At 42.6% G+C, this 20,948-nt stretch overlaps 1 protein-coding gene across 4 annotated transcripts in view; it reads right to left on the reverse strand.

Moving 5' to 3' along the window:
• SMARCA1 (SNF2 related chromatin remodeling ATPase 1) overlaps positions 1-20,948 on the reverse strand; it is a 2,556,005-nt gene that overhangs the window by 410,787 nt on the left and 2,124,270 nt on the right. For all 4 annotated transcript variants that reach the window (XM_078688758.1, XM_078688761.1, XM_078688757.1 and 1 more), the window contains one exon: positions 3,369-3,501. In XM_078688758.1, the coding sequence (XP_078544884.1) occupies positions 3,369-3,501 (133 nt within the window). The remainder of the gene's footprint in view (positions 1-3,368; positions 3,502-20,948) is intronic.

Below are 20,948 nucleotides of genomic sequence, written 5' to 3' on the forward strand. Positions count from 1 at the left end.
ACCTCAATTTTTTAAACCTGCGATTCGGGGACAAAAAGGTAGAGCCTCAGGAGGTCTAACAATCTGGGTGAGGCAGTCCCTTAGTTATAGGCCCATCGAAGTGGTAGTGCAAAATCTAGGTATGTGACAGCTGACGCATTCCTAAGTAACGACAGACGTAAGGTTCATTGGAGTAAGGTTATTGAAGACCCAGTAGTCCTTGAAAGGATATCTAACGAAGTTTCGTCGACCCGGGGAGAGTTGGAGGCAAGGGTTAACCATTCGGGGCAGCCTGATTATTTGATAGTGCTTCATGAGCAGCTTTTTGTAAATCTGAAAGCTTTGCTCACAAAACCCCCTAAACCTGGGCCAGACTTAGTGTCACTGCCGGGGAAAAAATTGTATAATAAATCATGTCGTCTGGCTTACAGTTCCCTGGTTAACGCGATCAAATCAAGGGTGGTAACAGACATTAAACAGGCTAGGGTTACATACAAGAAAGCCCAAAGGGAGGCTAAAAGAGCTTGGGACGATAGACGTTGGCAGGACTTATATGAAGCAAGTAGGTCATCTAATCAAATCAAGTTTTGGCAGGTGGTGAAATGGGGTGGAAATTTTGATTCGCAAACTCCCGCGAATCGTGTTCCAGTTGAGAAATGGGTGGAGTATTTCGCGTCCCAGTTCAGGGCACTAGAACCAGCAGATGAATGGGGCATGGAAACTCCAGCATCAATGCCTCCATTGTTATGTCCACCACTAGTGTTTGTGAGCAAAGATACAGAGCAGACCTTGAGACTGATTCAGGCTGGTAAAGCCCTAGGCATTGACTGTATCCCTGCCGATTTACTTAAATTTGACCTCTTGAACTGGGTTGCATATAACACGACATTAGCCAATGCCATCGCAAATGGAGCTAGGATTCCGGAGTCCTGGAAAGGGGCTGAAATCCTACCAATTTTTAAAAAGGGGGATCGCTCCGTGCCAGGGAATTACCACCCCATAAGTTTAATAGACGCAATCCAGAAATTTGTAGCCAGAATGTTATTGGCAAAAATCCAAGATTGGGTTGAAAATGAGAATATTCTCTCGTCTATGCAAGCAGGATTTAGAACTAGTGTCAGAACAATAGATCAAGTGCTTAGATTCCTTCTGATTTATTGGAAGGTGGGGCACCTGGGCGGAGGAACTATTTACGCTGCATTTGTGGACCTCAAGTCCGCATTTGACCTTGTCCATAGAGAAAAACTATGGGCGGCCTTAGGTAAAATGGGAATGCCACAAGAACTCCTGAATCTAGTAATACGTCTACATGAGGACACTTTTGCCAGGGTTAGATGGGGTAGACAGGGCCAGGTAACTGAGAGTTTTCCAGTTAACCGTGGAGTCAGGCAAGGATGCGTACTCGCTCCGACCTTGTTCCTTCTTTTTATTTCGCAGACTTCCCAACTGATGCACCCATATTGGGTGGTAAAAAGTTTCCTCTCCTTATTTTCGCAGACGACACCCTTATTCTTTCAAAAACTCAAAAGGGTCTCCAATCTGCGTTAAATAAGTTTGAGGTTTTCTGTAAACTAAATGACCTACAGGTAAATGTGGGTAAAACTAAATTTATGGTCCTAACTAAAAATAAGCCATTAAAGAGCCACGTTCGTATGAATGGCACTGATTTAGAGCAGGTGGATGTAATGACTTATCTTGGGGTAGTACTAGAGTACAGGACAAGATGGAAACCACAACTTGATGCCATCTGTCTAAAATTTGCTAGATTAACATGGTGTCTTATTAAAGAGCAAAGAATGTCACAAACCAAGAGGATAGCACCGGTGCTTAAAATATATGAGGCTAAAATAAGCTCTGCTATCCTATATGGTGCGGACCTCTGGGGCTCCTCTGATCTCTCTCGATTGGCTAAAATTCAAAACAAATTCTTACGAAACCTGGTGGGCCTCCCGCAATCAACCCGATGAAACCTTTAATGCTCGATCTGGGCCATCGCTCAATCATAGATGTAGCTCAGTACAGGATGTTAGGATTGTGGAGGAGAATCTGGACAACACCGGAATTGGCTATTTTTGCTATTGAAATCTTAAATTTAAGATCAATAGTGGGATCTAGTAATCTTCCTTGGTTTAGAGCTGTTAAGTTTATGCTGGTTAATATGGGTTTAAGCTTGTTATGGACGGCCGCTGAAAATAATGTCTTTCCTTCGAAAAAACAATATAAAGAACTTTATTGGGCCTCTATTAAAACTCAAATTGTTGCCCAGTCAGATTCCTCCACCTTAACTGGTAGGTTTCTGGCTCACAAACTTGACCCCCACCTAGAGGATTACTGGGATACCATTATCAGGAGTAATGACAGAAAACTCTACCACCAATTTAGAGTTGGCACACTCCCGGTTAGGACTTTTACTAGTACATGGCGTGGTCACTCTTCTGAGTATTGCCCGTGGTGTAGGGACAAACTAGAATCCATAGGTCACATCTTCTTTGCTTGTCCTGCATACCATGCACCACGGAGAAAATGGCTAAAACCAATCTGTTCTAGGTTGAGAAAAAGGGTGAGTGTAGAAGCCACATGGCTCCTAAGAACTAATACAACTGAGATTGTGACCATAGCTGTGACAAAGTTTTTGGGTCGGTCTTGGCTTATTAGAACAAGGTACCCACTTGGGAGCTGAGTACGTTTTACCCATATCATTATAGTCAATACGTCTGATTCTGTATATTTAATTATGTTTTAAAATTAAGTATGATACGCCCGCGTCATTAAATAGACTGTTTAGTTATGAGACGAACAACACTTAATGAACATTAGTGCATATTTTACTTGGGGTATCATGTTTTTATTCCTGTCAAAGTATACTGTGATTTTAAGTATCTCCTTTTTATATTAAAATGTAGATGGTTTTATTTGATGTCTTTTATGATGAAATATCTCGAATAAAGGTGTATGAACTGAACTGAAGAGTACGGTTACGGTATATATTGCTGTTTATACTGTCATTGTACCAGGCAGCCTTGTACGGCTAATTATCTTAACAGTTACACTATAAGTCATTTCTTGATCAGATATCACTACCACCAAAGCACTACGGTGATTCACCCTATTTTCAAAATGTTTGAAAACAACTCCCACATAAGGCCTACCTCGATACTTGTATAAGAAAGTATGTTGCTCATGCTTACATGACGTGAACCTTTTATTAAGCATTACGTCGGCATTCATGCATACTTTCATATTATAAAATCGTGAATACATAAATTTAGAATAAGCAACAGCGGAAAGTAGTTTTGAAAAAATACATGTGACTCGAACAAACATACCTCTACATGCATGTTTAATTTGCATGAAACGCGGATAATTAGTTATATATTGAATCTGCAAACCTGAGTACTCAATAACCTCTTCAGGTGATTTTCCCTCCACCTCTCGTGCGATGTTATCAGTATCATCCCGGCCATACTTCTCATTTGCTTTAATGAACTGGTTAAAGTCCCGTTTATTCCAGTTCGTAAATCCCTAGGAAAAGACATATAACAAAACATTATTAGAAGGTTACATATGTGTGCATCTGTATATATAATTATAGTCACACAAAAAAACAAAGGTTAAAGTAACGTTATAATTAGGTGTGATAAAAATATCTGTATTCGATTAAAAAAAAGCAACCACAAGGAGATGATGGACAGAGCTCTGAAACTTTTCAGACACTCACCCCCAGTCACAGATCTTGGAAGAATCCATCATTGTTCTTTAGCTCACTTCGCTACCCCAGTTCAGACCCAGACATATCCAAATCAGTCTTGACCCTGTCCTTCATGAGAACAGTCTAGCCAAAACTGACAAACCAGGTCTTCCCTGGACTGGAAGAAAGCATCCTGGGACTGGTTTCGGGGTAACACCCCTCGTCAGCCAGGCTAGCTTGAATTCAGTGGCAGAGTGAGCAAGCAACCCATGTCTGGACATACACAAAAATCAAATAGCAGAGCACTGCATGTCTAAGAGTTCAGACTGACTAGCTTGCAGTCAGCTAAAGGTTTTAGTTTCCAAGCCTTAAACAGTCGATATGTCACAGTCTTGATCACCAGTAGATCTTTTTAACAAGTTTGTTGACACGTAGAAAATACAGCCAAACAGCCGACAAGTATTTTGTTGCTTCATGCGACTTTTTCAAGGCTCTAACTTAAAAGTCAATGGTCTTTAGTAATTTCACATAGTCCACATAGTTGGGGTCCAAAGAAGTAAAAGCATAACTGAAAAGACTACTCCATATTTTCTATTGTCATGGAAGAAGAAATTGAGCAGCAAGTCACAAAAAAATATATTGAAAAGCCGAAAGAGTTCAGGACCCGTTCGCTAAGTAGGGCCACAGTGTCAGGCCCTCGGGAAGTTTGACAATCTCCCTCCAAAATCCGACACGTATAACTCTCCGCCTAAAAGTGAAAACTCGGGCAGCACAACACAAGGAGATGATGTACTGAGCATTGAAACTTTTCAGACCCTCACCCCCAGTCACAGATCTGGGTTGAATCCATCATCGTTCTTTGGCTCACTTCGCCTCCCCAGTTCAGCCAGTTCAGACCCAGCCATATGCGGATCAGTCTTGACCCTGTTCTTGAGTCTGAATTGAGGTGGCGAAGTGAGCTTAAGAAGGAGGATGGATTTAACCCAGATCTGTGACTGAGGTGCGTGTCTGAAAAGTTTCAGCGCCCCGTCCATTATCTCCTTGTGTTTGCCTTGTTCGCCCCAAATTGGCGGGGTATGCCCAGATGTGGGCCCATTGCTCACTTTGCCACTGAATTCAAGCTAGCCAGGCTGATGAGGGGTGTTACCCTGAAACCGGTCCCAGGGTGCTTGTTTCTGGTCTAGGGAAGACTTTGCTTGGCAGTTCGGGCTGGACTGTTCCCATGAGGAATCAGGGTAAAGACTGATTTGCATATGGCTGGTTGTAAACTGTGGTGGCGAAGTGAGCTAAAGAACGATGACTGATTCACCCTAGATCTGTGACTGGGGGTGAGTGTCTCAAACGTTTCAGCGCTCTGTCCACCATCTTCTTGTGATTGCTTTGTTTAAAAAAAAACTTAGAAAGTCACACAAAAAATCCAAAGGTTAAAGTAATGTTATTGATAGGTGAATTTGTTAGTGTAAAAAGTAAAGTTTTGGGCTGAAAAACCAACAGAAAATCAATGGTATCAGTTACTAGAGCTAACTATAATTTGCGCCCCTGCAATGCCTTGCTTATGACCTCAAATATGACATAACTCACTCATGACATGTTCTCTGACAACATTTATGACATCACTGATGTAATCTCAAATGACATCATTTATGACATCACCTAAGCTTCGTTTTCCCGCTATATCATTGTAGTTTCATTCCATCCATTTAAATAACCAAAAAGTTCCAGTTTCATGAATCATTCACACCACTGATTATAAACTGGGCGAAGTCTATAATAGGGAAGAGGTGTACGCACATACAAGACAAATGAGACAGACAACACAGTGAACAAACAGTGATTTATTAACATCAGATGAGAAACCTGGGGGGCGTGGCTTGGGCGCCGATGGTGGAGGCGGCGTGAGCGACTAGCTCCGGGCCTGATCCCACTAATTATCCTGACGAAATGCCTGTGGTGCAGCGGTAACCAAGGAACCAAGTAGCGGAACTGCCCAGGACCGTGGAGGCCGGCTGCGGAGGTCTATGAAAGCCCCGAAGTGCTCTGCCGAAGAAAATTTGCTCCTTAGACCCGGAGGTGGTGCGACAAAATGGCGGCGAGGTTCGGCGGCGGCGGCCGAGCAGCGATGCCCTGATCGCCTGCGGTGCATCTGAGACCGGGACAAGATTAACGGCGATGAGCGGCAGGTGATTTAAACTACCTACTGCACCGGCGCCCCCGACATCTACTGGGGTGATTGGCGGACTTGGTGGCGGAGGTGGTTTGCCGGAGAGCTCCGCATTGCTGGCGGGATGCGGCGCGGCACTTAGGGAGGACTGAAGGTGCGGAACCCCCCCAGCGGCGGCCAAGATATGCGCCGGCGAGACCGGTGAGCTGGTTTGTGGGCTGGGCAGCGTATGTGGAGCTGAGGAGCGGGAGCGGTCGACTCACGGCGGCTGCTGCGCCGGCTGGGGGGGACCTGCAGCTGGGCTCCAGTGGCATCGGGGAGAGACCGGCAGGTGCCCTGCGGATCGGACCTGGCGGGCAGCGGCTGGTGACTGATGTGCCCTGAAACCCTTGGTGAGTGAAGCGACGCGGGCCTGGGCTCGGCGCTGCGGAGGTGGGGGCGGGGCCAGGCCTGTGGCGCTTTGAGGCTGGGGGCTAGGGGCGCAGCAGCGAAGACACTCCATAGTGGGACACCAGGGAGCACGACCCACGAGAGGATTGGGATCACGGAAACTCGTCCCTGGCTGTGGCTGCAGGGGTGAGGAGCAAGCTAAACGTAGTACCCGATGGGTGGACCCCGTGTTATGGCTGCATTCACTCCCACGGAGCTCGTTGGGCCCTGAGACCTTCCTGAACCGAGGGCTGTTGAAAGAATTAGGCTGCCCACGGACTAACAGTTGCCGTGCTAAAAGCGGACTGAGAGGTGGTTGGGGACGCGTGAGACGCCGCATGGCGCAATGTGCTATCCTATATAATCCTGCAACAAAAGCTTGAATTACGGGCCTTAACCTTGGAGGAGAAGACCCTGAGGTTGTGCTGGAATAAAAGCCAGAGGAGGACCGGAATGGCACACCCGTACGCGCCCGAGATTCCTCTGGGAATGTTGACGGCCCTACCGCATGGGGGAGACTGGTCTCCACCACTGGAATGGGAGGAACTGGGGCTGCACATGGTGGGGGACCTCTTTGCTGAAGGCGGATTGTTGCCCTTCTGGGCAGTGCAGGCTCAGTTTGGTCTCCCTGATGGGAGCTTCCTGTTACACATGGCTGTCACGAAGGCGATTCAGAAACATTGGAAGTCTGGACAGACGGAACCAATGACCACGATGGCCTGCCAGTATGTGGTGATGGCGGCGGGCACCTTTAAGGCGGTCACTTGCCTGCAGTCTCGACTGCTACATGAAGGATTAGACTCGCTTGCGGCACTCAAGCAAAGGTGGGAGGAGAGTGTGGGGAGGCCCATCCTGGACGCAACATGGGGGCACATATTGAGGAGGACGTGGAAGGGGTGCAGGAATGCTCAATTTCAACAAGTACATTTTTTTGTGCTGCACAGGGCTTATCTTACTCCAGGGAGGATCCAGAAGTATTTCCAGGTACAAGATGCTGCGTGCCCTAGATGTTTGTTGCCTGATGCAGAACTGGACCACATGTTGTGGGACTGTCCAAACCTAGGGCTCTATTGGTCCGAGGTGGGGGAGCTACTTAACAAGATTACTGATAGACAGGTGGTATACGACAAGGCGGCCTGTTTGTTGCTCTGGTTTCCCCACACAAAGAAGACCAAGATCACTAGTAAATTTATTGACATAGGTCTTATATTAGCCCAGAGGGAGATAACGTGGCACTGGAAATCGAAGGAGGGCCCGTCTGGTAAACGATGGGTGACTGAACTGTGTAAATGGGCTTGTAGCGAAGGTACTATCAGACTTAGGCAGGCAGCGCGCACAGCTAATGAGAAGAGTCTAGAGATGGCACAAGCTTGGGAGGAACTGGTGCGAACGCTCAAAAAACAGTTTGACGAATGAGGATGACTAGGGCGGCAGGGGGTTCTGAAGGGAAGTTCCATGGCATACAAAGATAGATGAGTAGGACTCCTGCAGGGTTCTTCCTTTTGTCGATCAATGTAGGTGAGCTAGGCCCACACCAGCCAAGGTTTAAGGGGAGGGTGGGAATGGGAGGGTGGGAAGTCCTATTGTTGAGGTAGTGCAACTCTGGTTTTCGAGGGCTGCATGAGTTGCTGTTTGGAAGGTATGACTGCTCACACTTTCCCCAATTAGGGAAGATACGCCGAGTTTAACCCCCACAGGGTGGCTACTAATGGGGACGAGATGGTTGACGGAGGAACACCAAACAGTAATAGCAGTACATACTAGTATTTCCCGCCCGAGTTTAAATGCAGGTTGTTTGTTGGGACTAGGGGATGGGATGACAGAAGAAAAGCAGATGCTGGATTATCTAGCCGAACAGATGTCATTATTTTCTTGTGCTATTGCCAGGTTTAAGCACTTGCTGACTGGCGCCGCCCGGCCTCAGGGATGTGGGCTCACCGGCTGTGTGATAACTGATTAACAATATTTATGGGACGTTTGTGAATGGCGGAACTGACGGACTAATGATTGTATGTTTTCTAAATCTGCAATAAAAACACATTTAAAAAAAAAAAAATCAGATGAGAAACCTGTTCAAAGTACAGAACAAAGGGTAATTGTCTAAATAAATAGAGATAATCAACAAATTCAGACAATATTGAGTCAGACTGAGACCTCTGTACAACCCGTAAATAAGACATCTGATCCTTCTTTCTTTACTGACCGGCTGCACCGCAAACAACCAACCAGATGCAGTAGGCACATAACCAGAGAGAGGAGTGGTGACCAGAAGGAAAACAAAAACTTGATTATACACATTTCTAAATGAATACTCACACCGTTTGAACTGAAGGTGTTACAAAAGGGATCTTCTTTTGTGCCAATCCACCAAGTCAATGAATTGGACTTTGAAAATACAATGTTTAAATTTATGAGAACATATTCGGTTGAAACATTTTCATTCTAATGTGGTGGAACATAAAGAAGGCATTGAACCTATGAACAAATTCAGACCCAAACCCAACTACATACCACCGATCAGTCATAAATCATTTGACTCCTTTGAGACCATTGTGAATCGTAAACTAAAGACCTAATACTGGATTTCAAGAAAACCCATAAAATGTCATGAACAACGAATTGAATAGTCTGAAACAACTTGCATCTGATGAAAATATTATATTCCAAAAGGCAGACAAAGGGGAAGCACTGGTTCTGATGGACCATTACTTTTACCATCAGAATTTACAAGAACATGTTGAAGATTTGGAAACCTAGAAAAAGGTGGATGCTGACCACACTAATGAATTTCTTAAGGTATTAAACATCATAATCAGTTAAGCAACTGGCAATGTCATTATCACCGTGACTGAAAAGAGATGCCTGCTTCCAGATGTATCTAAGATGCATAAACCTCCACTGAAACTAATTTCAGGCCGTTTGTATATACACAGGTGTTTGTTCATGAGAATACTGCAAATTCATAGATCATCATCTACAAAAGTTTGTGCAAAGAGGTTCCACATACATACAAGATACCACTGACTTTTTGAACCACTAGGCGAAATTAACTGTAGAAAATCTTAAGGATCAGTTGTTGTGTACAATTAACGTGAAATCCCTATAGACGTCCATTTCCCACAATTTGGGTTTACAGACTATTGAATGGGCTTTGTTACAGATGGATTACGATGAAGATCTTAACGTGTTTTATTGTTGGAGTTGATGTGGTTTACTTTACATCCCAGCTATTTGAAACAGGACAACGGTTTTTATCAACAATTGACTGCGACCAGCCTGGGAAATTGTGCTGCCCCGAGCTATGAAACTACCTTTATGATTACATTTGAGTAAGATCATATTTTATCACAGGAACTTTGGATCAACAATATATCTTTCTTTTTAAGATAAGTTGATGACACATTTTTGATATGGAGAAGATCCAGTGATACACTCGAGGAAGCCATACAATCCTTTGAGAAGGTGGTTACTAGAGTGGAGTTCACATACAAGATATATTCAAATAAAATATTATATTGGAATGTATTATTTACAATGAATAATGGAAAAACTCAAACTGAGGTATATGTCAAGGACACTAATCGGAATAATTTGTTACAGTATCAGAGCTTTCATCAGCCCTCTTTGCTAAATCATCTACCATATTATCAATTATTGAGGTTGAAAAGAATATGTTCAATGATGCCTTCAATCGACACAAAGAACAGATTACTGACAAATTTGATAAAAGGGGTTATTCCAATCATAAACTAAGAGAAGTAGAAGACAGAACATTTTTCTAAGGATTGCAAAGCATTATTAGAAAGTATAAATTCATACACCAATGCATCCAAACGACGTATGTTTGTTTAGAAAAATGCTCAACCAGCAGCAACAAAATGAAACGGATCACACTGAAAAACTGGCCCCTTTTTGAGGAATGAACTAGAGCTGTACCTAATTTTCAGCAACCCACCATTATTTGCCAATGAACGTTCACGAACCATTCAGGACATTTTGAAAACAAAGTTGACAAAGTTAACAGAATATTATGGAACCAAACCTTGTGGTAACTGTAACAACATCATAAAAGGTACCCCCATTGACTGGCAGTCAGATCAAGGTAAGTATTTCGGCCACTTGTGCTATCAAGAATGCTGTATATCTGTAAAAATGCTCATGCGGGCTAGTTATGTAGGAAAAACAGCCGGGCAAATCAAAATCAGGTTAATTGAACACAAGAGTAATATCAGAACTATGAACCCTTCATCTACTGTAGCAGTACATTTTAATACAGCACGACACAACAACATCCAACTGAAATATACAGTTCTGGGAGTATTGTCTTTGAAATCTGGGACTAACAATAGAAAATTGCTGCTATGAAGAGAACCTTATTGGATCAGAAAACTGCAAACTGATATACCGAAAGGCCTTAATGACCGCATTGACTACAGTTGTTTTCCAAGATTTGTTATTATGCGCTCATGTTTAATCCTGGGATTATTTGTTTCTTATAGGCCCTACACATTGTTTTTATGGGTACACATGTTCCCAGAGGCATTCGTATCAGTCTGGAACTCATTTATTTAGGGTTATGAACATGGCCAAATATGTCGTTTTTTCATTTTTCTTAGCAAGTACAGAGCAGAGGACACTCTAATGCTGAGAAACATATTTCTCTCCCAGACACTCCATTATAATATGGCCAATATTTTTGATACATCATTCACAAGAGGCAAGTCCTGTTTCTATCTTTAAACAGGAAGCTGATAAGCAATGAGGTCTCCTAGTAGGAACTTTGTATTTGGGCACAGGAGTTTGAGGAGATAACTTGAAGACTACACCAGATTCCAATATGGACGACTTGTTTTTGATACCTTTCATTTGAGGCAAGTCCAATTTCTATCTCCAAACAGGGAGCTCATAAGTAGCAAGGTCTCCTAGCAGGAACTTTGCATTTGGACACAGGAGTTTGAGGAGATAACTTGAAACCTACCTGTTGGGATAAGTGAAATTAGGGAAACCACTGTGGTTAATTTGACTGTTCTAATAAATGGAGGGTTTATCGCTCGCCTGGATGCATGTGCATATTTACCAATGGAGTTGATTTTGCTTTAGCTGTTAACTGGGAGGCTATTCTCATATAAACATCAACATGTTTTTCTGTATGGGTCTACATCTCCCAGTTCTCTTAAAGATGTTATGGACGGACCGGGATACTAACTCAATGTTTAATGAGTACTTTCTTTTTCAAATGCTTCATAATTGATTATTACGTCGCTATCAATATAAAATTGAGCTTTTATTCATACGGCTATTTGACTTTTGGTGACTTTTATGGGCACGTACTTTACGATACAGGATAGCATTTGATTTAATTACATATTGATTTGTGTCTGATTGATTTAAATTGATAATGCCGATATGCAAAACATAAGCTAATGGTTTTGATATAAAGCAGGGAGTTTGCTTATTGAATTTGTTACTTATTAATCTAAACCTATGATTGGAAAGTATTGCTGAAATGCACCACATGCAACATATTTAATTGTATTATTATTTTCTTCTGATTTTAGTACACGTTCTCCCTGGTCAAAGGTCTCCTAAGCTTGAAATGCATTGGGGATCAGGGGAGCACGGGATTGTAAGGCCAACTGTTAGTGATGGAAATTCAGGAATGAAGTGGTTACACACCTGGAAGTTGGTCACACTGTGGAAAAGACACACTAATAAAATGAATGATTCATGAAAACTGGAAATTTTTGGTTAATAAGACAGATGGAATAAAACTATGATAATATTTATTAAGAGTGGAGACTTATTGCATTACCTGAAGTAGTGTTAAGGGGATGGGTGTAGTGTTCTATAGTGCATATGGTGTTTTTTTTTTTTTTTTAGAGTTTTATATAGCGCGAACTAGACCCGAGCAATTGGGTATCAGAGCGCCTTACATGAGCACCAGTTGGACAGACACATTCATTTTTGTTAGGCACGAGGAGATTAAGTGATTCGTCCAGAATAAGAGGATGTTGAGCATCGTTGCTGAGACTCAAACCTGGTTCTCCAGCTTCGAAGTCGATTGCTCTAGCCGTAAGGCTACATCATCTCCCCAAGTATTTAACTCTGATATCAAGACATGTCACCAGCAATCATTTTTTTGAGGTGTCACTACTCTCACAATGAAAGGTGTGTATAGTAAGGTTTGGAGTAGGGACTGGCCTCTCTGATGAGACCTCCCTCTGTAATGATGGCTGCACATAGTAAGGTGTGGACAGGGAGTGGCCTTTCCTTTCAGACCTCTCTCTCAAGTGACAGGTGTGCATAGTACGGTGTCGGGATGGACTGCCCTCTCCTTTCAGACCTCTCTCTCAGATGACAGGTGTGCGTAGTAGGTTGGGGGAGCTATTGCCCTCTCTGCCCCTCTCTGTAATGATAAGTGTGTGGGGAGGGACTGGGCTCTCCTTTCAGAATTCTCAGATGACAGTTGTGTGTAGTAGAATGTAGAGAGGGAGTAGCCTTTCCTTTTAGACCTCTCTCTAAAAATGACAGATGTGCATAGTAGGGTGATGGGAAGGACTGGCCTCTCTGCTAGGATAGGATAATATTTATAAAGTGCACTTATACCCAAGGGTGTCAAAGCGCTGAATGGACGGATGAGGAGAAAGAAATGCCTACTTCCAGCTAAGAAGCAAATAGCCATGGTTTTCAGAAGTTTCCTAAAGACCGGAAGAAAGTCCGCCTTGGAGATGGAGGGGGGCAAGGAGTTCCAGAGTTTGGTGGCTGCCACAGAAAATGAGCAATCGCCCCATCTGAACCTGTGAAATCTAGGAGAAACTAGTTATTTCTGTGAGGAAGATCTCAAAGGTCCTCTCCGGAGTGTACCACTGAAACATGGTTTTTAATTGTGATGAGCCTTTGCAATGCATAGCCTTATATACCATATTCAGGACCTCAAAGGAAACACGCTTCCTGATTGGGAGCTAGTGCAATGCTCAAATCCCTTCCCTGGATGACTGATTCTTCCGGATGTTAAGAATCAGCCTAGCCACTGCGTTCTGGACCAACTGATGCTTGTTCAGGGATACTGTGTTGATGTTAAGGTACAGGGCGTTGCAGTAATCCAGCCGGGAAGTGACTAGTGTGATGATAGTGGAACGATGCAGTTCATTTGGAATATAAGGCAGCACCTTTCTCAAGATTTTTAAGATGTAGAAACAGGTGCTAACTGTACGGCTGACCTGGGCATCAAAGGTCAAACCTTCATCAAAAGTGACCCCCAGATTTTTTCTGTTCTTACTGGGACAGGAAGGGGAACGCAGTCTGCAGGCCACCAGACGTTTGACCCAATAGAATTCTGTGTGCCGTGTGGAAACAATGATTTGTGTGTCGTGTCGTCCGCGTAGAGGTTATAAAGAGTGTGGCTGAGCAAAGATGCCTGGGGTACCCCACAGGGAAGGCCAAAGGCCTTTGCTCTGAAGCCTCCACAACTAATGATGTTAGTTAGTGCTGCTGAGATCTCTCTATGTAATGATAGGTGTGCATAGTAAGGTGTGGGGAGGGACTAGGCTCTCCTTTCAGACCTCCATCCCAGATGATGGATGTGTGTTGTCGGGTGTTAGGATGAACCTTAACTCTACTCACAACTCTTCTCAAAGTAATGAGCATAAATAGCAGCGTCTGATAAACACCATCTCAGTAAGACTCATTCCTACTGTAACAAGTGTGCACAGCAGAGTGTATTCAAACATCATGTATTGCCTGTGATGAAGATCTCACCACTGAGAGGAAATAGAAAACACATCTGCGCTGTTTAGGTGCACTTAAAACAAAGGTTTACAATTATATAAATAAAATGCAAAGACCGATGGCCAGGGGGATGTATACATTAATGCTTTAGAGAGGATCTATCTAACTATTTTAGACCCACAGTTTGTGTGGCTGTGGACCATTATAGGTTCTTCTACAGGAAGCAAGACAAAGATTAATCTATTGTGGATTTTGTAGGTGCTCCTAAAATGTTGGCACTTACAGGCTGTTTTGGTAATCTTTATGATCGACTCATTTGGGATCAAATTATAATGCAAGCAGCAAATCCCAACATACAAGATAAAATCTGGACTTAAGGGGAATAGTCTCTTCAAAAGATAATGGACATCGTAAAGAGTGCAGAATTAACTGGGAGGTGTTCTAAGGCAGTTTTGTCTGAAGAGAAAGAAAAAGAATACTAATGAAGATAGTGCAGTACTTGCCAAGTCAAGAAATATTAACATTTCTTCTTGTATCTACAGGAGAAGAAGATTCTAACAAAATGGACAGTGTGAATAAATCTAACCCGGCAAATAATAAGAAATGTTACAGGTACTGAAGAAGGTATAATTTAACTAATGATAAAAATTCTCCAGCACGCAAATAGATGTGTTAAAAATGTGGCATTATGGTACATATTTACAAGGTATGCCAGAAGAAATCTAAATGTCAGAGTGAAATTAATTGATCCTGAAAGTATGATCAAATCTAGTTCTTTGGATGATGATGATATTAACTTTTGTGTATTAAATGTGAATAGAGATATTCTGTGTGTAAAGCACATGAGGAACAAACCTGTATGCGAAGTAACTTTTGGGGAAGTGGCCATTTCTATAGTGGCATGTTCAGGGTTGCCTTATACAACTGTTAATAAATATGTATGGCAGGAATAATTTAAACCAGTGTTGAGCGATAATTCGGCAGAGTACGATATTGTACCCAAAACATTCACAAGAAAGCCAATTGATATGGTGAGCTACATGGAACTGGTGTTCAAATGTAAGAGTAGATAAATGTTAAGCAAATTTTAAGTGCTTGTTCTTGGGTGGATAGATCATGGAAACCTTTGCATTACGCTTGACCGAATCGGTGGTGTGGATACAACCAGAAGATGAGTTTAGCCAGAGTATGGTTGAGAAATTTCCAAAGGTGTTCTCAGGGAAAATAAGGACACAAAGGTTTCCAACACAAAATACAGCTGCAATCTGGGGCAGAACCTTGTATACACAAGGTTAGGAATACATTCGGATAAAACTCACATTCGTTTTAGACCAACTTTGCATCCCATAAGCAGTCCAAATATGCCATGTGAAAGAATAGACATTGATGCAGTGTGGGAAAATGGTGAACACAAGCACCTACTAGCTGTAGTAAACCATTTTTTTTCTAAGTGGTCAGAGGTGGATATTGTAGATAAAGCAGATGTTAGGACCATAATAAGATTTGCTGAAAAAATATTTTTTAAATAAAGATTCCCTAAAGATATTGTAAGTGACAATGGTCCTCAATATAGACCAGATGCCTTCAAGGAATTCTTAACGAGAAATGGTATTATACATAAAAGTCCATTGGTGTACCAGCCTCCTGGTAATGGTGCTGTAGAATGATTTAATCGTGTCATAAAGGGTATGATACAACTTGCAAATATTAATGACCTAAACTGGAGGGAGAAATTACTTTATATAATTTAGACTTATAGAATAACTCTATGTGAGTCAATTCGATGAAGTCCTTTTGAGCTAATGAGGGGAAGGACACCCATTTCAAAAGAAAATTTGGGATAGATGCTTTCGGCTAAGTAAGCTAACTGGTCATCAAGTGTGGTGAAACAAAAGTTGAAGCATGCACAAGATGTGTGCAAAACTATTATGACACTAAACATAGACGTAGACCTGTGCACATTAAGATTGGTGACAGGGTTAGGGTAAAAAGGAAAGGTGTGTTAAAGAAAGGTCAAAGCCATTTCTCACGTCCTTTCATTGTAGAGAAAATACACTGTAACTCTGTGAAGCTAAATGATGGGAACATTTGGCATCTGTCTTCAATTTCTTTGTGTAAGGGCGAGGAGAGGTTGCTTAAATTAAAAAAGGATAAGCAGAAGTTTGACTGGTTGACAGAAAGTGGTAAAAGTTATGGATTGCACAATAGGGGTGTGGTGGACAGTGAAGAAATGTGTAATGCCACAAAACTACAGGAAAGGAAGAGATTTAGATGAAATTTCTGGGAATGGTGAAAGTGAGTGTGAGAAGTTGGCCTGGCATATGCTGTCCACTATTCTAGTGGGCACCTTGCACCGATCCAAACGACCATTATTAATGGTAGGTTAAAGACAACCTTTATAGAAAACTATTCTAGTGGTATCTGTGGAGAGCAGCCTTCAGGATAAGTCTTGAAGGAATGTAAAACAGCTTGTTTTACCAGTCTATAATCTCGTTAATGACCAAATGAAAGGAGAACCACACCAGGCATAGGTAGGAAAGTGGCTCTATATATAGTGGACCAAAGTAAGGTTCAATGTGTATAGAGTCCCCAGAGGTTTGGCAGAGTCTAAAGTTAGATATAACCTTACTCTCTAAAGTGGTAGGTTGGTCGAGCAGTAAGGCAGTATCAGAGTACAGTGTAAAGCATTTGTTGTACACACTCAGTCAGCAAATGGTCTCACACACTCAAGAACTGAACTCTAGGCCAATTGTTTTGTATCAAAAGATATAGTTGTTTTATTTTAGAACCAACCAGGTATGAAAATATACTTTCTCAGGATGAGTTACTTTAGTTAAATACTTTTCAAATAGGCAATATACTTTTTGAATGCAATAGTTACAGTGTGTTGCAGTAGGCAACACATTTTCAAACACAATGCAACATTGAGCTCAATGGGAATTTCTAGTTAAATGCAATTAGTTACTTTGTAGATTACTTTTCTAACCAAAGGACTGGATCCTACATTGAATCCCGGGACATAAGCTGTAAAGAGTTAAGTAAAAGGGTTTTGGTTACAGTAGTGATTTTTAAGGAATTTTATTGTATTTTAAAAGTTGACACCTAGAAACTTTTTCAGTTGAACTTACCGATGTTATCCTATGGAAGGAAATTCAATTTGCAGGTAAAGTATATTCATGTTACTTTTGTAATCAAGTACTGGACTCCTAGGTTCAGCACTGGGACCTCTATCTAAAACAGGTAAGTAGTTACGTTTTGGTAGTTGGTACGATTTTTAGAGAATATTTGTAGTTTGCAAAAATCGACACTTAGAAGAAATTTCACAAAAAAACAGTCAATAGTTTCCTATGGAAGAAAATTCAGGTTACTGGTAAGTATGGTTAAAATTACTTTTCAGGGTTGGTGCTGGGCTAAAAGGTTCAGCACTGAGGTCTCTTCTGATAGCAGGTGAGTAAATCGGAATTCGTTGTTCGGCTGATTATAGGTGACTATTTTAAAGTTCCACAACTCCACACTTAGAAGAATTTCCAAGTGAAACCAGTCAATGTTAGCCTATGGAAGAAAAGTGATTTATCAGCTTTTAGGTAAGTACTTGACTGGCAGAGTTAAGGTTCTGGGCATAGACTCAGGGGTCCCCCAGAGTCAGGTAGGTACAGCTGATACACCCTCAGCGGCACATGGGCAGCTGGGCGCAGAGGTAGTTAGGCCCAATGTTATCCAATGAGAGGCAGGGGGCCTTTGGTTGGTGGCTGCTGGCTAGCAGGCCACGCAGCTGTGGGAGCTGGGCTCCTGGTCACTTGCTCAGGGCAAATGTAGAAATAGGATAGGACAAAGGTTGCACTGCCATGGGCACTCGGGTGGCTGGGTGCAGGGTGCTTTTGGGCTGTCGGACGCTCAATGTTATTCATGGGAGATCTTGAAAAGGGAACAAAGGCTGCAGGCCCGGAGACGGAGGATCTTCTGGAGCGACCAGCACTTCGAGGGGTAAGTTGGGATCTTAGAGGGTAGGTAGGCAGGCACCCCGGAGTTGGGCACAGGAGGCCGGGGGCGCTGGGTGCAGGGGTGTCTTTGGACGTCGGGAAATCTTACCCTCTGCTGGATGCGGTTGGAGGGGACCCTGGTTCTGAGTCTGCAGGCGTCGTCTGGGTGGTCGAGGAGGAGTACCTTGGGCACTGGATTCCAAGTCAGAATCACCGGGAGGATGTCCTCAGGCTCTTTATCCATTCGGGCACAGGCCGGGCTCGGCGGGTGCAGAGTGGGCTGGATTTGCAGTACCTGCTTAGCACCAGGTGGGTTGCTAGTTGAGCAGACGGATGTACGATGTTACAGGGCGATCAAAATGATCGCGGTACATCACAACGCATCTTTTACAACGCAAGTCGTTACCACGACTTGCGCTGTAGGGTGCTGGACTTAGAAATAGTAAGATTTACTATTCCAACTCCAGCCTACGTACAGTAGGGAAGGTGTTGGAATAGTAAATCTTATATTCCTTAGTCTAGAGCGCCCTCCAGCGCAAGTCGTGGTAACGAATTGCATTGTAAAAGGCGCGTCGTAATGGCACCGCGGTATTTTGACCGCGGTGTAAAGGTTGTAGACCAGCAGAGCCACTGCTCGTGGGAGTTCCAGTCTCTAAGAGGGTCAGTGCAGGCAGGTCCTCCGGGGTTCTTGAGGTTGCTGTTCGCAAGAGATGCCAGGATTTAGCAGGTTCAAGGATCAACAGGCCTGTAGGGCTGGGGAAAAGTCAGTTGGTGTCGTCCTCTTGTTAGCAGCTGCACGGCAGGTCTTCTTGATCTTCTTTCTTGCTTTAAATCGGGATCTGAGGCATGTTTAAGATACGACCTAACATTTCTACAAAATGTACAAGGCAGTTTGTTGATAATAGGGCATGTATCTCTGCAGAGGACCTTGCAACTTGCAGTTCATATGTCTCTTTGGACGAGGTCAGTGGCACTGTTTTTTGTAAAAGAATGGCTTTCATTCTGCTTAAAGTATCAATTCGTATAGAAGAGATGTTCAGTGAAGGCCATAGCGGTGACCTCCCGTCTGTCCTAGTTTTAGGAAACAATATTTGCATACAGTGACCCTGGCTGACACAGTTACACGCTATTCCTGGCAACATTCCACCGCAGCTGTGATCATTCAACATAATGTGACTTCCTTTAGAAAGCTGCCTCAAAATTGGATCTATCAATACAGCTGAAGAACCTTGCAGGTGGCAGGATAAGTTGGTCGAAGTACCGTCGCAGGCTCCATGTAAATAAATACCCTGACATAAAAGTGTACCGCTAAGTGCACTTCTGCAGTTTGTAACACTAAGAAATAATTCTTTTCCCCCACTCCAACATCTGTGTGTATATGGTAATTCCCAGGTTGACTTAAGGTATTCTTTACCCAACCTTTCATACACGCCAGCTGGTATATGTTTCAGACAATATTAAAAATGGAAAATTGTGACAGGCATAGTGATTGTCCCATGTATAAGCCATTCTGTTGCAGGTTTTTTTGAAACAGTTAATGGTAATCTTTCCAGTTTCTCAATGCTCAGCACTGTATAGTCTGCTCCTCTTTGTGCCAAAGTGATTTGTTTATCTGTAAGGTTAAATACAGAAAACATTGTCGTGGGGTTGATTAGACGCCATAGCACATATCCAGAATGAAGATTTTGTAACGTCCAGCCTAAAAGCATTATAGAACGCAATTGTGACTGTCCATGCTGTAGCATGAGCAAGTCCTGTTCCAATATGTCTATGGCAGAGGATAATATGCTGTCCAAAGAATAAATTCTGGATGACAGAGTCGATAACCCATTGTCAACTACAGAGAGAGCTTCCTCTAAATGAATACGATCAATTTCTCGTATTCGTTCTGCAGTCTCTGTTTGTGTTGCTTTCCAAGCTTCCTTATAAATGGCATATATACCAGCGTATATAAAACGTTTATGACGCAGTTTCGCAGGTCCTTGTAAGAAGTCCCTTAAATCAACGCCATCTTTAAGTAAAGATAAGTGTTGTTTTACCTCTGTCAGTGTGGATTTTTGTAGCCAATCAAGGCACATTTTCCCTACACTGTATGTTGTTACTATCCCTGGATGTTGTCTCTGAACATATCTTTGATCTGGCCTGGTGTATGTGAACCCTTGTGTGTTGTTCAGGAATCTATCTTGACAGTTGTTTGTGTCTGTGGGCCAGATTAACCATTTTTTCCAATCAGGATCAGTTCTGTTTTTAAGTAAAATAGTTTTTACGTCGACCTCTCCCTCTGTAGTGTTTTTACTATCAGGTGTAGGTGTAGGTATGGACGGTTTGTTCAAATCTTTTATCTTGGCTAGACCAAGACAGGATGTCTGTTGCACTGTGTCGTTCAATAACATTAATTATTCAGGGATAATGCAGGCTCAAAATAAAGCTTCTATTCCCTGCACCTGCCAGTCTTTTGTGCCCAGACAGTTTTTGTTTCAATGTTGTCACTCCAAAAGTCAAAACCTAATGAGGACAGCTGGGTATAAAAGGCTGCAGAATAATTTTGCTAAGTATTAGTCAACATACTTTTAATTCCTGTCTTACATTTTTAACGTAAAATGTTTCCGCATTTGAGACATTAAAACCTGAGAAGTATGGACAGTTTTCATAGAATGTTTTGGAACTGCCTTTTGGTGGCATAGGACAATGTTCCCATTGATTGAAGGTATAAACATTTCTAGGATTTGCAGATGTGTGCAATTAATGATGACCATAGTGATTATAACAGTACATTTGTTCATAATCTGATGAACCTTCTAAGTATTCATGTTTTGTAAATTTTGCAGACATCTCTAAGTCTGACATCATATTATTAACAGTCTCAAAGTCCCAATCATGAGAAAATGTGCTGGGTGAAACACAGTCACTCAAGGAAACCTTGAATTGATGTAGAATCTTCAACAGCTCTGCAGGGCCAAAGATGTCACAGTCAGTTCTGTTC

Source organism: Lissotriton helveticus, chromosome 4_1 (genome assembly GCF_964261635.1).
Source record: "Lissotriton helveticus chromosome 4_1, aLisHel1.1, whole genome shotgun sequence".
NCBI classification, from domain to species: domain Eukaryota; kingdom Metazoa; phylum Chordata; class Amphibia; order Caudata; family Salamandridae; genus Lissotriton; species Lissotriton helveticus.